General features: G+C 31.6%; 1 protein-coding gene across 2 annotated transcripts in view; it reads right to left on the bottom strand.

Moving 5' to 3' along the window:
• Positions 1–262: 262 nt before the first annotated feature.
• Positions 263–18,973, bottom strand: part of LOC145292041 (fidgetin-like protein 1) — a 72,383-nt gene continuing 53,672 nt past the window's right edge. For both annotated transcript variants that reach the window (XM_080138065.1, XM_080138066.1), the window contains exons 15-20: positions 17,536–17,606; positions 16,181–16,342; positions 10,503–10,558; positions 5,280–5,443; positions 3,492–3,592; positions 263–1,686 (exon numbers count right to left, since the gene is read on the bottom strand). In XM_080138065.1, coding sequence (XP_079994191.1) covers positions 1,558–1,686; positions 3,492–3,592; positions 5,280–5,443; positions 10,503–10,558; positions 16,181–16,342; positions 17,536–17,606 — 683 coding nt within the window. In that variant the 3' untranslated portion in view covers positions 263–1,557. The remainder of the gene's footprint in view (positions 1,687–3,491; positions 3,593–5,279; positions 5,444–10,502; positions 10,559–16,180; positions 16,343–17,535; positions 17,607–18,973) is intronic.

Raw genomic sequence — 18,973 nt, 5'->3', positions numbered from 1 at the left:
AGTAAAATAATAGTTCATTTTCAATAAATGGAATTTAAATAGAATTATATCTAATTGTTATTAATATAAATCTATAACAAGCCACACGTGCATGGTCCCCCTCTGGTGCTGCATGTGAGATGACGCCACAAAAAATAGTGAAGAAATGATGAATGTGAGAAGTGTAAAGGGCCAACGTTGCCTTCAAATTTTTGCCAATTTTCAGAAAAATCTAATGGATGGAGCAAAAGTTATGAGGTAAAAAGTGTAATTTTTTTGCAATTTGGGGGTATTTGTGACTTGTTTTCAGCTTCTGGGAACACCGAATCCCAGTGAAAATGGACAAATGATGTAATTTCACACCTTAAGAAATGTATATTTGAATTCAGCACCATGGAAAACTACTATATAGATATACATATCAAGTTCTTGAGTAATATGAAAAAAGAGCTCCAAGAAGGCATGTTTTTTTAGCCCTAAAAATCCCAGAGAGATGTGAACCAGAATTTTGCCAGGGTCACTCATACTGAATTTATATTAAGAACAATAGCCTCCACATTTTAGCCAAGTTCCAGGAAAATCTAATGGATGGATCAAATGGGCTCAACATTTTGGCCAAGTTTAAAAAAATCTAATGGATGGAGTAAAAGTTATATGGCAAAATGTGTCATTTTTGGCCATTTTGGTGCATTTTTTACCTCTTTTGAGCCCCTGGGGGTGCAACAGGAAGTTTTGTACAAAAATGTTATTTTACTGTGCACATCTATTTAATGAAATACAATTTGTGGTAAAATTTCAGGAAAAATTAATGGATGGTTATCTAGCAATAGTCCGGACTAACAGACGTATAGAAGCACAGACGCCACCGAAAACATAAGTCCCTCTCTGATAAATCGGGGGGATCAAAATGGTTATGTAACTGGACAGTATGTACGACACAGCTACTTACATTGCATTATTATTATAGGCTACTCAGGTCATCCATAACTACAAGTCTAATTTTCATGTATGGATGCTTGTACAGGTTATTATTAGACTGGTTTAGTGTTCAGGAGAGAGGGAAATTTTTTTTTGTTATTTGGGCTATCAATAACTATAAATGTCTGATTTTCATAAATCAATGTTTTTATGGATTATTATTAGATTGGGTTAGTGTCTAGGAGAGGTGGAGATTATTTTCATAAATTAATATCTGTGTAGATATATTGCATTGTGGGATGGATTGATGAGAAGCTTCACACATGAATATAATAACAGAAGAGATTTGTTTTGTGACTCAACACTTCAACAAAATGCCAATAAAGAGTGACAAAATTTTAAACCAATTGTAAATCCAACATATATCACTGTTTATCTATGAAAGGAACAAGTTTTTTTTACATTTAAGGAGGCATGCCACTTCTGAATCATGTCATGCTAAACACGTATCGTTCAGAGGCAGTCAGAAGTGGACTGCTAAACTTACACTTGGTTCAATATTTCCTGATAAACTTTTTTTTCTGCTAATTTGATCAAATTCAAATGCAACAAGTTTAATGCCCCAAACTTTTGTCTCATCTTTCATGTTGTTTAGTGCGGCTATTTGGCACTACCACCACAGCCATACATTTCATTCCAGGTCATGTAACCTTCTAAATCTTTGCTTGAAACACTGGCTTTCACCTGAAGAAGAGCCTCTTCAAAATCCGAAAACTGAATTGGCCGTACCTGACGAAACAAACAAAAACAAAAAATTAAATATTAAAGTACCATATTTTTAAAAATAATCTTTAAAAATCTTTGTCGTTTGGAGAAAATTTAAGAGAAAATTCCCCCCCCCCCCAATTTAAACCAAAAAATTAACAAACTGAAATTTATTTATCGTAATCACTTTGAGTCTAACACTTTTAAATAACAGTTGTAACACTAGAAAGAAATTTGGAATGTTAAAATTAAATATCTGCGTGTATATATCTACTATTACAATGAAGCCGAGTTAATATTTGTTTTCTTATATATTTTAATCTTATAAAATATATGTTAGAATATTCCTTCATATTGGTTGATTGAGTGATATTTGAAAATTTTCATTTTAAATATTTTAATTAGTTATAATTTGCAAGTTAACTACCAAGTCACCCATCTCTTATAGAATTTCTGCTTTTTATTCTCACCCTCTCTCATTCTGTTGTTTGATCCCTCCCTCTCTCTTATTTTATATAGTATCAATCACTTTCTTTTACTCTCTCTTTGCTAACAGTCATCTATATATATAAAAGCGAAAATGTATGTGTGTATGTATGTTCGCTTTTCCTCGATGTCCACGAAAGGCTTCTTTCAGAGAAGCGCTTGCTCGCTTCACAATTTCTTAAAACTTTTTATATCATCTATAAATTGTAATATCTCAGAATTACCGACGGAGCTCGCCTGTCTATTTAATTTTATTGACTTTCAAACGTTAATTATTCCACATTTCCCGCATCGGCACGCGTTACATTCGGTTTTTGGTATAAAAAAAAGCGAAACTCGACTCTAATCACAGGCCCAAAGCCAGTTTGTTCAATGTCGACTTCGTCATATCAGACTGTAGTTTTCATTTCGCTCCTCCTAATAAACAGGGAGCGGCTTTTTAAAAACAAACAAACCGATTTATTCAAAACTGTCCCGCACAAAATAACTGCTGAATACCTATAGCCGTCACGTCAATCAAAAGCGCGCACCTGTTTTTTTTTAACACTTTACTATTTTCCAACTGCGTATCGTCAACACTTCGTTTTTTTTCACATACCCCGAAAAACACCCGGGCAACGCCGGGTACCCCTCGCTAGTAGCTAATAAAAGCTGGAGATCAAAAAGGTACTCCTTGTTGTTATTCTCATCGATAAAATGGTGAATAATTTTGTGAGTGTTAACTTAGTTAGTCGCTAGATATCAGAGCTTTAATAAATCAAAAACCAGAAAAATAAGGTGTTCAGAATATGGCAGATGTCTGATGGAGGGTATAACTTAGTTACACATCTCTTAAGTCAATGTTTTGAACAAAACAAGAGTTCCAGACTGATGATGCAAATTCTAAGTGTTGTCGCACCATGGCTGGAGAGTGGCTAACAAAAGTTTTGTTAAGTGATTCAAAGACACCTTTGACCTTGAGAATTTTAGAGATGAGCTTTGTCTAATGCAAACTGCAGCTGATATTGAGGTTATGTCTGCAAGAAAACTTCTTGATATTAATGTTGTGGAGGGAGTATGTAATCGCTGAATTTTTTCTACTAAAAATCCATAGCAGTACTCTTGTTCATAGCTAGCTTCAGTAGCCAGTCTGTGATCATATATTTCGTGAATTGCTGTATTGTGTCCAGGTTTAATTATAAGAAAGATGTTTAGGGTGCAAGTTCAGTTCTTCTTATCTCTAAGTACAGCCCAGTGCTATTTGCATGTTTCAATACTGTTGCAGGAAGTTGCCATTTAAAAACACATAAGCTGCTTTCTTAATAGGAGAGTGATTGAACATAGACATTAAATAACATATTTACCTCATCAGCAGAGATGTTTTCAATATCACCAAAAGGTAAAGACCTGATTGGTCCTAACGCAGATTCTCGGCATAAATTGTTCATATCTGCACCTGAATAACCTTTTAAAAAAAAAAAATGGATTAATTTTATTTATTATGCAATTTTTAAGCAGTTCTTTTTTAATCAATAATCTCACGTCAACTTTAAAAGAAATCTCACAGAATATATAATGCGAATATATAAATCAAATTCTCCGAAATATTTCATCATATATATTTAAAAGTATAATTCCATTTTTTTTTTACTACTATTATTTTTGGATTCATTGATTTTATTTTTAAAATAATTTATATTAAAACTTAAGTTTATTATTTTCTGACAAAAGAGTGGATGGAAGTTTCTGCATTTAAAGATGCAGAACAATTGAAATAGCAGGTTCATCCTATAGAGAAATATAAGGAAAATATGAGAGAAAGAGGGATAAAGACCTGGTCAGAGATAGGTTACCTTTAAAGTCAATTTCTAAAAGCTGTCCTACACATGACAGCATCATGATGAGGATGATGCCATTGTTGCTGCTGAAATTTGTTCCCTATTAGAAATTTTTTTTAGTACACTAGTTCAACCTAAAGATAATAATTGGATTTTTAATATTCTGACAATAACATTTGCTTGATTTTAAATCAAATTTGAATCATTCAAACAAATAATTTCATTTGTATTTCAGATGATAAACATTGAAAAATTAAATTCAAATTATTTTATTTCTTCAACTGATATCAGTATTTCTATTTACTGTGGTAAGAAACATGGCATTTAATAAAAAAAAAACCCAAAAAAAAGAAAAAACTTTCATGCTGTGAAAAAGTAGTAGCGGGAGTACTTTTTTTTTATTTTGTAGAGGACTAATACCTGCTACTTCCTCTTCGTATCAATATAAAAAAAATAAAAATGGGCCGATTTATATGAAATTCCACATGAAATGTGCCTGGCAATGTTCTTAGATAGGTTTTGTATTGGAATGGCTTCGACAAGTATTGATAATCAAAATAATCTGCTGAAAGAAGGAACAGGTGATTTTGACGAAAGTCAACACCTTACACAACCTAACATCACAAGTGCATTTCGATGACAATAAAAATATGCGAGTATGAAACATTCATTAATCATCATTCAATCCTGGGCAATATCAGGTCTCCCTGCTAAATAAATATGAAATCTGCATAAATCAAAATATCATATTTAAGTGTATTTTGCAGGCCAGAGTGCTTTTACTCCAAAGCGTGGTCTCTTCAAATCTCACTTTCTGAACTTTGTCTTACATCATTTCCCTATGGAGATAAATAATGCTAACTTTTAAAAAAATAAAATTTTATGTTATTCATTTTCAAATAAATATATTAATTTTTTTCATAACAATCGTTTGCTTTTCGTCTGCTGTTTTACCTACTCTTTCTCTGTCCCCTCTCTCTTTGACATTATTCCACTCATACGCCTTTTATCGTTCATCCTTTATTTACGTCATTCAATTTTTGTAACACTTTGTTTCAAGTAAATATATATTTCTTTTTTTGTCTACAGTTACTATGTTTATCTTCCTGTCATAGTAGATGTGACACAAGGTCAGGAAAATAGAATTTGAAAAGCCAGCACCCTAGAGAAAGAGCTCTCTGGCCTGCAAAAACTTTGATATTCCCAGGCAGGGGCACCTGTATATAAATAAATACATCAGAGAAATACAGTTTTTCAGTGAAACATGTTTCTGCTTCAACAAATTAAAAAAAAAAAAAACAAAAAAAAACTAACCTTCAGTTTTTTTACAAATAATTTCCAATTCTTCTGGATTTAGAAAATGTTTCTGTTTGCTTAATAAATTATGGACAATTTGTTTACGGGCATTTGCATCTGGAAGTGGGATGTACAGCCTCCTGACAAATCGTCTCCGTGCAGCTTCATCTATTTCATGGGGTCTGGAATAAAAGTGACAAAAAAAATGTAAGAAAACATTAAACAAGAATTTTTTGGTTTTTCTTATTTCACTGTGTAACACATTAATATTAGGAGAAAGAAATAAAAAGTCACAAAATAATAATTTTTTTAACGTTTTTAAAGCTTGTCAGGTTCTCACATATCAAACAATTTTGGATTCTTAGTGTTGAAACAACACCTATTATCAACAATCATATACAATTAGTTGAGCACAAGCGACTATTTTACATATAGTTTGGAAGAAAAGAGAGAAAGAAACAACAATCTTTTATTCTGAACAACACGCTAAAATGACCAGCAGGAGGAATTGGAAAATCAGAAAGAAATATTAATTTTGATGTATTGATGCCAAAACTTGACACAGACTTCTCATTAGATTATACATATTTATTCATGTATATGACAAGGTCAGTACTGTTGATTTCAAATCCAAACATAGATCCATCCGGGTTTCTGATATCACTTCTTCATTGGAGCCAAATCACTGGATGTTGTATTGTCGAATAGAAAACAATACTCCAATATAAAATATAGAATTCATTCCATTAGGTACAATAATAATAGAAGTTTGTGTCTAGTAGAAACAACTCGTAAATGAGTTGAAAAGCAAAGCATTAAATATCTGCTTTCTATCTCAGAGCTTCAAGCGACTCCAACCAGTTTTACTCTCCTTAAATATATGTGAACTGAAGTCGCGTATTTGAGCCACATCACAATATTTGAATTCTTTTGAAATTTGCATAGAGCCAGTAATTGATGGGGCTAGATCTAAAGAATATGGTGAGTGTGGAAACAAACTGAATTGCAATTCATATAAAATATAATATAATATAAATATAAAATATGTATACGTTTGAAGCCAAAACAATGCATTATTACAAAATAAACAGACATTTATTTTGTTTGAAATTTATATTGAAATTCATAAATATATTTTGAAGGAAACCTCGATCTTCAGTATGTCTTTCTTTCTTTTTTATTTATTTTTTTGCCATGTTGTTATTGGAGCAGAAGATCAGCAAGTATAAGTCCGTTTGTTGTTTTTACGGTAGTTTTTTTTTAAATCTCGGAATGGCGTATTTGGTCATGCGGAATTCACGTTAAGATTTTTGTTCTTTAGAAGCGCTGGTTGAGTTTGAATATAATGCATATTTTATTTTATTTAAACTCAACCAGCGCTTCTAAGGAACAAAAATCTTAACACAATTCATATAGTTTAACCATTATTACAAGTGACTTGTAACTGTGCATTGTCTTGCTGAAAATGCACTTTTTCTTCTTCATTTGTGACCATTTCTTGATATTACTTCCTTTAATGCAATAATAATGCAAAATATTTGCTCTTAATAATCAATCTCTTTCTCAAGGTAATCAACAAAACTAATACTATGTGGATTTAAAAATAAGTAGACTAAAAGTTTGCAAGTGTTTATGTTTTTAATCGCTTTTATTTGCTGCTGTCCACTCAGTTGACTAATGATTTGACTATGCACTTCAAAGTGCTAGATCTATGTTTCATATGCTGTCATATATTGACATGAAAGCTTCTTTTTTTTACGTCGAAGCAATTGCAAACAACGCTCTGAATTGTTAACATGTCATTTTTTTTTTTTTTAATTAATTGTGAGCCACTTTTAACGTGGCTTTCTCACTGATTAATGTTCATTCAAAATGATGAATACATTGCGTGCTGATATCTTAAACTCTTTTGCTTTCTCACATAATTTTAATTTATAATCGGCCAAAACGAGTTTGTGGGTTGTTTTTAATGCTTTCAGAGAAAACTTCTGAATTTGGGTGATTCAAACATTCAACATCATTTGTGTCTCTATAACCACATTTAAAGTTAGCATACCACTTCTTAACCATTGTTTTCAATGAAACAAAGTTTGAATAACACTTATGAAGCCATTGTTTTGCATCAACTGTATTCATCCCCAATCAGAAAGCAATGCTTTATCACAACATTAAATTCAGATTTTTCCATTAATTTGATAATTTGCAACAATAGTTCTCTTTAAATAACTGATTGTTAAGTTAATAATTTGATTGGCTCAAATTTAAATGTTAATCTATATATATTGTTACGGGTGCGGTGGCTAATCACAACGCCGTAACACAGTATTTGTTATCGTAAGCAAGAGTAGGGAAAAAGGTTTTGAGGGAGAGTTATAAAAATACAAGAAGCAGATATTTTATATAAAAATAGGGAATTTATTAAAGACACAAAACATACCAAAACAAGATAGGCTGACAGAAATATTTATGCAAGTAGTATTTAAACAGGACAAAAGGGGATGAACACAATATTAAAATATGAGGGAAAAAGGGTAACAAGAGGAAGGTAATTATAGTGGGGAAAACTAGGCACAGCAATAATCTATTCTCGGAACTTAATACATAATATGATATTCAATACGTTTGGTCAAATGATAAACAAAAATACTTTACCCTCCGTCGTATTAATAGGGATGACCAAGTTGGGTAGTAGGTGGATTCTGGTGATAGTGGGTTGAGGTTAAAGTTCTTACGACGCCTTTGAACAAATCCGCCGGGGAGAAAGGCTGCCTGTGGAAGCTACTAGCTCACTCTTTCTCACTCACTTTAGGCTGTTACTCCCAGCCTTTTATATTCATAAGGGAGTGTATATCTCTTAGACCTCTTTTTCTTTCCTTTCTTTTCTTCTTCTTCCTAACCTTTCCTAATTCTATTTTTAGGGATGGGGACAACCTGAATGACCCTAGGTTCTGTACCCAGTCCATTCAAGGTCAAAATTAATACTACGTCTCTTGTTACAATATAAAAAGCAAAAGTGGTGTGCACGCTTTTGTATGTCCAAGAAAGGCTTTTGTGGGAGATCTCGACCACGTTACTATTTTTTTAGAACGTTTTTATATACTCCCTAGATTATAATATCTACGATTTGTGAACAGATGTCACATCTACATTTATTTACATCAACTTTTATAAAATTTATGCTATTCCAGCTTTTCGCGTGTTTGTTAATCTTTTTTGTATATATAAAGCGAACTTAATTGGAGGCACCTGGCTTTTTGTGCTGGGATGTCTTGAAAGCAGTTAGCTTTGATCAATATCGGGGAAACCGTTCATATCAGACAATTGCTATTCATTTTGATGCTGCCAGAGTTCCTCTTTTTTGAGGGAACGACCTCGTTGGGAAGCAAATAAATACAAGAGAAAGCGGAAAGCTTCACTGGCCCCAGGCCAGGTTTAATAGCCACTTTCATTTCTGCGCCGATTCCTATGATTCTCAACTTAATTATCATTGAGTTGACAACTTTTTGATTGACATCGCTAAATTTGAACACTTTTCACTTCCTGTTGCATCATGGAGTAGCAGTAAGAGTTCAGGTTTTCTTTCACTTTCTTTTCCGCCTTTGCATCACACGTTCGAGCCTGCCTACTAACACTTCTTTTTTTTTTTTCTCTTTTCTCTCAAGACACACATTCAAATACTCCGGGCAGCGTTGGGCACCCCCACTAGTACTTTATAAAAATCATATGTATTTTTTTTTTTATTTGTGTCCATGTCAGGATTGGAACTTATTTGTTATATGTCCTCACCTTTCACACCTATTTAAAACAATGAGATTGTCCAATCGATAATAATGAAATATAAAAACCTAATTGATGATTATCTGCTTTACTGATGAGCAAAAATGTTGACTTTATCCTTGATAAGTTCTGACTTCTTTGTAAAAAAAAAAAAAAAATTGTTCCAAAAAAAATTAAGACAAAATTTGGTATCATTTGTTTAAAAACGAAATCTGTTTTATTTATTTAAAATATATTTTAGTGATAATTAGTTTTCTACTAAGAAAGAGGCCATTTATTTTTAGATTTAAATCCTTACAATAGATAAATAAAGGTCCAGCGAGTCGACACTAATAATACATAAACATATTTGTTTGTTTGCATGTGTAATAGCAGATTTAACTAAAAGTAAATGAATGCTGAGGAACCATTTTTTTAAACAAATGTTTTACTTTTATATCTAAATTGTTAGAACAGAAGTTGTACTGTTTAACCAATAGAATGGATGACATGAGGGGATACATACCTTTTCTAAATTTTATTCTTTATATTCAACATGTTTGGTAACCAGACAATGTGTGACAATAAACTTAAATAAATGTATATCGGCAGGCAACCCCGGGAAGAAAAAACATTTGATGGGCTGCACACAAATGGATTTAATGTGAAGAATGTAGGACTTTCCACTATGCATAATTTGCCCCAGAAATATATGAGGATATGGGTCAAAGGTTGATACAATAGATAAAGGAAATATTAAACATTCCAATAGGAAAAGAATATTTTTATAAATAAAATTGTCACACAGAATAAGTCAGTCAGTTACTCAGAAAGAGAGCAAGGTTCGTCACCATTTCTTCACCACCTGATAACTGCCTAACCATGCGCCACTTCATGTGCCTTTAGAAACGTCAAAACACCTTTAATAATTTATAATCAAAAGCTGATTTGCCGGTGTGAAATAAAAGCAATATATTTTTCATAGATCAATTGTTATGACTTTTAGTTTGCTGTCAGTGTGTCAATTGTACCAGTGACAAAAGTAGATATTAACAAACGCATTTTGAACAACTGGCAAAAACATAACAGATGTACATATGCAACAATGCCAAAAAAAATTTCCTGCTTGGATCTTTATTTTTTTCTTTCTTAACTGCACTGTTAATTGTTTGGGCCAAATTACATTATTACGTTTTCATATACTTACATATAAGCAAAAGTACGTATCTACACAAAAAATTATGGAACATTATCGAGTAGAGTTTTAATTAAAAACATAAATCAGTTTTATCACATAGTTAAAATTTTCCATTAGCACATCTGTATTTAATGACTTCTACCCCTGTTCACAGTTTTAAAGATATAAAATGCATTAATAGCAATAAAGAATTAGAAATAATTAATATACATCAGTTTATTGTATATTATTAATTAAAATCATACCAGCATTGCAATGTTACAATTAAAAAATAAATGTATTATTACCGGTTTGTAGCGCCAATAATTAATAACCTTTCCTCAGATTCTGTTGTGGCGCCATCCTATAAAGAATAAATGAACAAGAAAGAATAATTGTTTTTTACATTTAAAAATAAAATGTATGCCTCGCTCTTAATATATTTCTACACAAACATACAAATCTTCAAAATTAAGCTTTCACAAATATATATATATATATATGTCAGTTATAAAATATATATGGCAATTAAGCTACACATAATATTCCGTGTTTCATCCACGCTAGGATTCATCAGGCTTATGAGAGAATTTTGTGGTTGCCTTGCGTTTTTATATACGCACCTTCTATTGAGTTTTTAGTTAGCCAATCAGCTTTCCAGTTTTCACTGCACCCTTCCTAATCAGACAATGAGCAGGCACTTACAGGACAAAAGCCCAGTTAGCCTCCAGTTGACCCGTACCATTGTGTGTGCTATTTAGCGTAGATATCTCGTGTCCTAACCTATTTTAAATCTAGGTTAACTGTTTTTTTATATTATAGTTATGTGTGTGTGTGTGTGTGTGTGTGTGTATGTCTGTGATAGTTTATGTATATGCATGTTTATTTATTATTTTTTTATTTGTTTATTTTCTACTGTTATTGTTAGTTTTAAAATTATTTTGTATCTCTATTCTAGAGTAAATTTTATCCTGTGAACATAGTTGTTTGCTATTTCTCTCCTACAGTTTAATAGATGTTGGGGTTCTTTAAAGTATAGGATAGCAAATTTTACATGAAGGCATAATCTACATGGATCATCTAGGTCTCTACATGTGTTTGCTTGTCTTACTATTTTCCATTCGACTACCGGCGAATGTCCGTTTTCTTTGAGTTCCCAGTATTTGTTTGCTAGAGTTGTTTTCATACAGTGTTTTTTATTATTGAATGTACTTTTGTGGTCATAATATCGAGTTTTGAAATCTAAGGAAGTCATGTCTACGTAATATTTCTTGTCATTCGGGTTTTCTTTTGCAAATATTTTCGCATGATAAACTATGCTTTTGGTTAGACATTTATTTTGAAGTGGGCAAAGTGTACGATATCTACAATTGCATTTATCTTGTTATTAGTATTTTTTATTTCTAGTATGGTTGTCGTTGTCCAGGGTTGGTTTATTATTATTATTATTTCTACTAGTTACATATGTGTCTTTTGTGTTAGTTTTATTTTTTTCATGGTGTCCACTTTTTTTATTGTTTATTTTGTTGTTGTTTACATTGCTTTTATTTAATATTTTGTTATTATGTGCTTTAATTATCATCTCTAAATTTCCGCAGCAGCTGTACGATAACTTTAAGTTATTTTTATTGAAAATTTTGTGTAAGGGATTGGTTGCGGGAAAGTGCTTTTCGATAAGATTTAGAAATTTCTTGCCAAGTTTTGTTTTTAACATTTGATTGTATGGCGCTGTATACCAGATCATATTTCTTTTTTTATTTTTAATTTTATTATAGTTATTGATGTTTTGTTGCTTGTATTTGATATCAATATTTTTGTATCCACTATTTTTTAGGGCTGTTTCATAGATATTGGTTGACCTGTTAAATACATTTTCATCGCTTGAGTTATTGCTGAGTCTACTTACGATCGAGTTAGGAATCTGTTTTATAATTGATGGTGGGTGATTGGACTTAGGGTTTATGTATATTGGATTATCGTTATCTTTTAAGTAGGGTTCATATGTGTTTTTATCTAAATTTAATGTGATGTCCAGGAAGTTTGTTATTTTTATGTTAACTAATACGTCTACCTTTAGGCCTAATTTTTTAATTTCCTTGTGTATGATTTTTTAAAAGTTATCTCCCTTGACTTTGTTGGAGTCTTTCATTATAGCTAGTCCATCATCTCTATATAGGCTGATATCCGTAGTATCAAATATGCTTGTGAGGGTATATAGAATGAATAATCCCACAAGATCTGATGCCTCTGCAGAATCCAGGGGCCCCATCGCCAAATCAAACGAATTTGTTATTTTAGTTTTTATCCATTGGTTATTGTTATTTACTAGAACTGATTTTCTACATTTTTTAATGATGTTGATTTCTTCCGAGGACATATCAATGTATGCCTCGGCAAATTCTAGGGCAATGTTGAAAAGTTCTTTGGATATCGAGGGATAGAAGATTATATATATATATATAAACTAGCATATATAAAAAAAAAAAAACATTTAACCTACATTTAAAATAGGTTAGGACACTAGATATCTATGCTAAATAGCTGATTGGCTAACTAAAAACTCAATAGAAGGTGCGTATATAAAAACATGAGACAACAACAAAATTCTCGCATAAGCCTGATGAATTCTAGCGTGGATGAAACACGGAATATTATGTGTAGCTTAATCGCCATATATATTTTATAACTGACTACCTAGCTCTACATATGTATTGAGCACTGTTGAAGACAATACTTAAAGTTTACGCATAAAATTATACTTTCGTATATTAATTTATGTGATTAAATAAGTAGTTATTTTTTTATTACATTTTTACCCCAAACAAGGCACATTGCCACTTTGGTGTAGGGGGCTACTATCAAGGGCAACAGCTACTGGGGTACTATGTAGGGAGTTGGTCAACAAGATGTCGGTTCACGTTACACTTAAACTTCTGCATGCCAGTACAGTTGGAGAAGCAGGGACCTGGAATGGAATTCCAAAGTCTAACGGTTCTGGGGAAGAAACTACTTGAGTAGAAAGCTCTTTTACATCTAGGGATCTCTACTGTGTGGGGGTGCGATTTAGCTGCCTGTCTGGTTTGTCGAGGGTGTTTACAGCGTGGGGTCACAAGTGCTTGTAGATCGCCAGAGCATTCACTATTAAATTACTTGTGGGACAGGAGCTGAAGCTTAGATGATAGTTCAGGACCTATCAGATTTGCGACTCTCTTTTGAACCTTGTCTAGGAGCGAGAGACTATTAGCAGACGCACCAGCCTAAATATGACAACAATACTCCCTACATGGGCGAATGGTGGCCTTATAGAGGTACAGGATACTTTCGGGTGTTAGTAGTTTTCTAGCACAGTAGAGAGAGCCCACCTTCTTCGCAGCGGTCTTGGTAATGCTCTCAACGTAATTGTTCCAACTCGTGTTTCCTGTAAACGTTAGGCCAAGGCGTTTGAAAGATGTACTTTCAGATAAAGAGTCATTGGCAATTGCTATTGGTGGTAGAAAAGGATTCTTGTAATTATTGAAGGAAACAAGTTTAGTCTTGGCAGCATTGAATGTGACCATCCATTTTTGTCCCCATTTCACTACAGATTGGAGGTCATCCTCTAGTGTTTCTGCCATTTCTTTAGATATGTGTTCATTTGTTTTCTTGTTGTGCACATCTATATATATATATATATATATATATATATATATATATATATATATATATATATATATATATATATATATAGATGTTGTTTGTTTTAGCGATATTTTTTGAATGGATTCAATTATTTATGAAAGTGCATTTTTACCTAAATGCGAGTTAGGAATAATTTTCCCTTTAACCAATTTGGTAACACCACATGGGGAGAGGTATATATATTATAATTAAAATATAATTAATATATTTATAATTATATTTTAAAAATAATATATATATATATATATATATATATATATATATAGGGGCCATGTACGTGTGTGTATGAATTGGCTTGGCATAATGAGCATTTTATTGAATGACTTTCAGAGCCAAATATATTATTCGTATTGCGTTACATAAATACAATATTAAAATGAACAAAATCTCTACACAAGCAAAAGAACCATCTCATTGACGTCTACCCACATCTTGAACATTCTCTTTCTTTTTACACACACACACAAACATTCACATTAAAAACTGATAGAAATGAAACTTGATGGATCAAAATTGCATCCATCATTATAGACTAACTGTTCAACTGTCTACCTGTTTTGCCACACATTACTATGTCCAACCTAATTCAGGGGAGGTAACTTCACCTACTTGAACTAGAAATCTGTAAAGGTATTATTTTTAGATCCCTCTTTTTGTCCATACATATTTATCCCAGGACAAAAGCTTTGTGAATTTGAACTTGGCGATAATTTTTTGGTATTTTTATTATCTGCTAACATAACTGTTGAAGAGGATAATCAGAAAACATAGCCAGGCTCTTTTATATCATATTTAGAGAAATCAATATCTTCCACTCTATAATAAGGATGCACTTGTATTTATGTATTATGAAAAAGTTAGCAAGTAAAACTTTTTTTTTTCTAGCCCCCTAAGCAAACCATTTCAAGTAGTGAGGGGAAGTGAGAAAATAAATAGCAAGTCAAACAATTCTAACAGTCCCAGATGATTTTTTTATATTTTAGATGCTTGTTATTCAACCACATTGGTTATAAAGAGCTCCGTGATTAGAATTCAAAACTGTCTTAATTATACAAGTATTCCCTATTCAAAAGTTATAAGAATTTAAAGCTTACATTTAGAGTTCAAAATTGACATTAAATGAAAAAATACTGGAAATCATGGACCAATTCAAAACAAGAAATTCATTAATTTCTTCAGTTTTTCTAGTTTAAGAGCGATTTACATAGAATTGGCATTCTTATGTAAAATTGTTCTTTCTAGATATTCATCCATATTGGATTTATGCTGTATTCATGATTTAGGGAATAAGATATCAGCAATTTTTTGTTTTTTAAGAAATCTAGCAACAAATAAACATGTGGTGCATCCAAAGTGTGTGCATAATACTATATATTTCAAAAATTGCTATTGGAACAACAAGAGAAAACAGACTTATAATTACAAACTTTAACATATAAAAACCAAGTCACTGAAAGCAACATAGCATTCTCACAAAACATTGTCTGGAACGTTATTGACAATTTTATTCATGCTTCAGATTTGTGATTTAACTTTTTCTGAAACTGTAAAACTCTTTACAAAAAGCGATGATTTCGAATAACTGATATTTGTACAAAGATTAGTACTGGCAAAAGACTAAAATTTGATGCAGTTTTAACTAAATTAGAAAGCGAACCAAACCTGACACAAAAGTTGGCAGAAAACTGCCAATAAGTGATTAGTGCTAAAAAGGATTTAGAGAACATTGAAAAAATCTAGCATCGCATACGTAAGAAAAATACATAAAATGTCAAAACACTATTCCCCAGAGAAAATAAAAAAGAAAGGACATTATTCCCCCCCCCCCTCCTTACACACACAGAAAAGACAATTCACTGAAAATCAAAATAAGTCACCACTAAGTTCATGTTACTGATGCGGAGCCCTGAATTGAGATAAAGACTGTCCATACTGCACAAAATTTGTCTGACTTATGGCAGAATTGGACATAAAAACTCCCTTTGTAGAGGTATGGACAAAATTACAAATCAGGTATGACACACTAGGACAAATGAAAAAGATAATAAAATTATATGTAAATCTGTGTTGGTGAAAATATTAAATAAAATTTAAACTTATTTCACCTTGAAGCAATTAGAATTAAAAATTATTGGAAATAAAAATAAAAATGATAATATAGGGAATCAGAACTGAGAGCAGAAGTATACAATGATCCTTGTTCATTTCAAGACCTTTCAATTAAGTTTTCAAAGCAAATAATAAAAAAAAGAAGAAATAAACTTAAGTTAAAGGAATAGGAAAAAAAAAAAGAAATTAGCTGATTTACCAATTGAACAAGAAACTCAGTTTTTATTCTTCGAGAGGATTCATGTTCATTATCACTGCGCTGTGACAGTAACGAGTCAATTTCATCAATGAAAATAACAGTTGGTTGATGACATCGAGCAATTGTAAATAAAGCACGGACAGTCTTTTCACCTTCACCCACCTGAAAGATGCCAGAAAGAAAAAGATGGACATTACAGAATTAGACATATTATAGAACATTCAATAATGTCACAATATCAATATACTGAAGAAGAGGGCATACTTCTTTTCATATAGTTAAATACTTATAATCAAGTTTTTTATCTGTGAGAAAAGAAAATGAAACAAGCAGTGCTAACTACTAGGACGTTATGGATGATTGAAAAGAAAGTTTATTAAAGTTTAAAACGAGATGTAACACTTAATATAACAAAAATTAGGTATGTACAAGCATTCATTAAACTGCAGCAATATATAAAAAGATAAAGTTTAAATTTTATTGTTATGATTAAAAAACAAAAGATAAATTTAAAAATTTATGACAATAAAATGATCGAGTTCTCTCCCTTGCTGTTTTAGAAAAATCCAAAACTGAAATTAATGTTAAAAAATAAATGGAATATTAATCTATTATTTTTTTCAATAGAATTTTAAATACCGATACAAATTATTTCAACATTTAAAAAAGTCTTACTTTTCATATTAACTGACAATTTTGTTTGTTATTACTTATTTTTTTTTAATAATTTTTATCTTTACTTTTTTGAATTTATAGATAGATTGAAAAGCCAATTATTTGATTGATTATGTGAATATGCCAGAGAGTTTCACCCAATGCTGGAGTACAAAATTTTTTAACTTATAGTAGCCCCTTATGTTCAAGTGGCAATATGCCTTGTTTGGAATGAATAAGATTTTTAAAAAATTATAAATGCACGATGACATACCAGATTTTTAACTTCCACTTTTTATATAGCAATTATTTGAATGATAGATTGACAGTGAGAAAGATAGACCGATAGCGAGAAAGAAAGAGGGAGAGAGAGAGAGAAAGATGAAGAGCGTGCGAGAGAGAAAAAAATGTGAAAGAAAGAGATTAAAGAAGAGAAAAAAAAAAGATAATTAGTTGTTATATTGTCAATCTCAATATGTTTCCCACCTGTCTTTTTCTGTCATATGCATTTGTGTATAAAAAGGTCCTTCATTTTCTATTCATTGAAATCACACCATACAACCTTTGGTAGAAACATGCATCTTTGCGATATTAAAAGAAAAATCATTTTCAGCATTAAAAAAAAAAAAGATAAATTGATCATAACTATATATGATATATATGCAAGACTTTAAATCGTTGATGTACAAAAATGACCTCACCCATTTTGATGTCAATGATGAAGCGCTTATACTGAAGAATGTTGATTTTGATTGGCTAGCAATACACTTGCCTGTCAAAGAGAAGAATAAAAAGCATGAAGTTGCACTGAACAACAGGATTTGTGTAACAAGTGCAATCTTTATATTAAAAGAATTAGAGAGATCTAACAATTAAAAATTAGAAAAATTGGGAGAAATGTAATAATTCAAAAAGAAAAAAAAATGATTATTAACAATATCTATTTGGCATTTTGAGATGAGGATCAATTATTGAGATTATTTGGGAAAGCATTTACCTTTGTAAAACCAAGTAAAAATTATAAACAAAGAAACAGTGGAAGTAAGAGATCTCGGAGAAGCAACACAAACATTGGGTGACATTAACCTCCTAAGTAAACCTAGCACAAAATAAAATATAATATGGGAATCAATAATTTTATATAGGAGATTGAAAAAGAGTTGAAACTCAGTTCAAACACAGCCAATATACAGGGACTAAATTAAACACAAGATCTGTTTTTAATATGGTGAAAATCCAGCTCCCCAAAAAGAAAACTTTTGGACTGGAACAAAAATGAAAATTGCCTCAATCTAGAAGGAACACCCTTTTTGCTGACTGAAGCTAGAATAGACCAAATGCAGCATCAAGACAGATACTACACTTTGATACTAGCCAAAATGCCAACGACCATAGCATGTTAAAAAATAATGCAACTCACCATCACTGGACATTGTCTTTTTTGTTTTTTTACTTCAATCCTTTCTGCTTCCCTCTTTACTTTTCCAAGTCAGCCAATTTCAAACATTAAATAATTTCAGTTAATTCTTTTTAATCAATGACATTACAGATAATTTGTTGGTTCAGCTTTTTTTGGTTTTACATTGATTTGCCTATTGTAGTGCAATAACCAGTCATTCTCTTTAGGATAGATTGTGAGTTCAATCCTAACTATGATCCTATAATTTTGACATTTCCTTAATTTTCAAACTATACGCCAGGTAAAGACAAAACCTTTTATGACAGAGATGAGGCAAGTTAAGGCTACTTCTACTGCTTGGTTCAGGTTCAGGATTATCACACCTGCTACAGAGATTAGATCATCATGCATCCAACGGCTTCTACACTACCATTTAATATGTTGTTCAAATAAATGTGTTAAAGGTTATACTTTGTACGTTGATCATTTTTGAGTGGTTATTGAACCAATAATACACATCATTAGACATAACTTCATGCTGGTTTTTTACAACTTCCTCAGCAACAATTAACAAATTATTGGCAAAGAACAGTTCCATGAGTATCCTGTACAGAATTCTCTGGATAATGACTCAAGAATAATGATCTGCAAAGAATCAATACCAAACCTTGGACACCAAACTTTACCTTAAAATGATCACAACTAAAGAAGTCATTGACATGGGTCTTACTCTTAGCATT

The sequence above is a fragment of the Euprymna scolopes genome, chromosome 13 (assembly GCF_053919585.1).
Source record: "Euprymna scolopes isolate OS-2025 chromosome 13, ASM5391958v1, whole genome shotgun sequence".
NCBI classification, from domain to species: Eukaryota; Metazoa; Mollusca; class Cephalopoda; order Sepiida; family Sepiolidae; genus Euprymna; species Euprymna scolopes.
The sequence above is the reverse complement of the archived record's forward strand: the minus strand, read 5'-3'. Positions and strand labels throughout refer to the sequence as shown.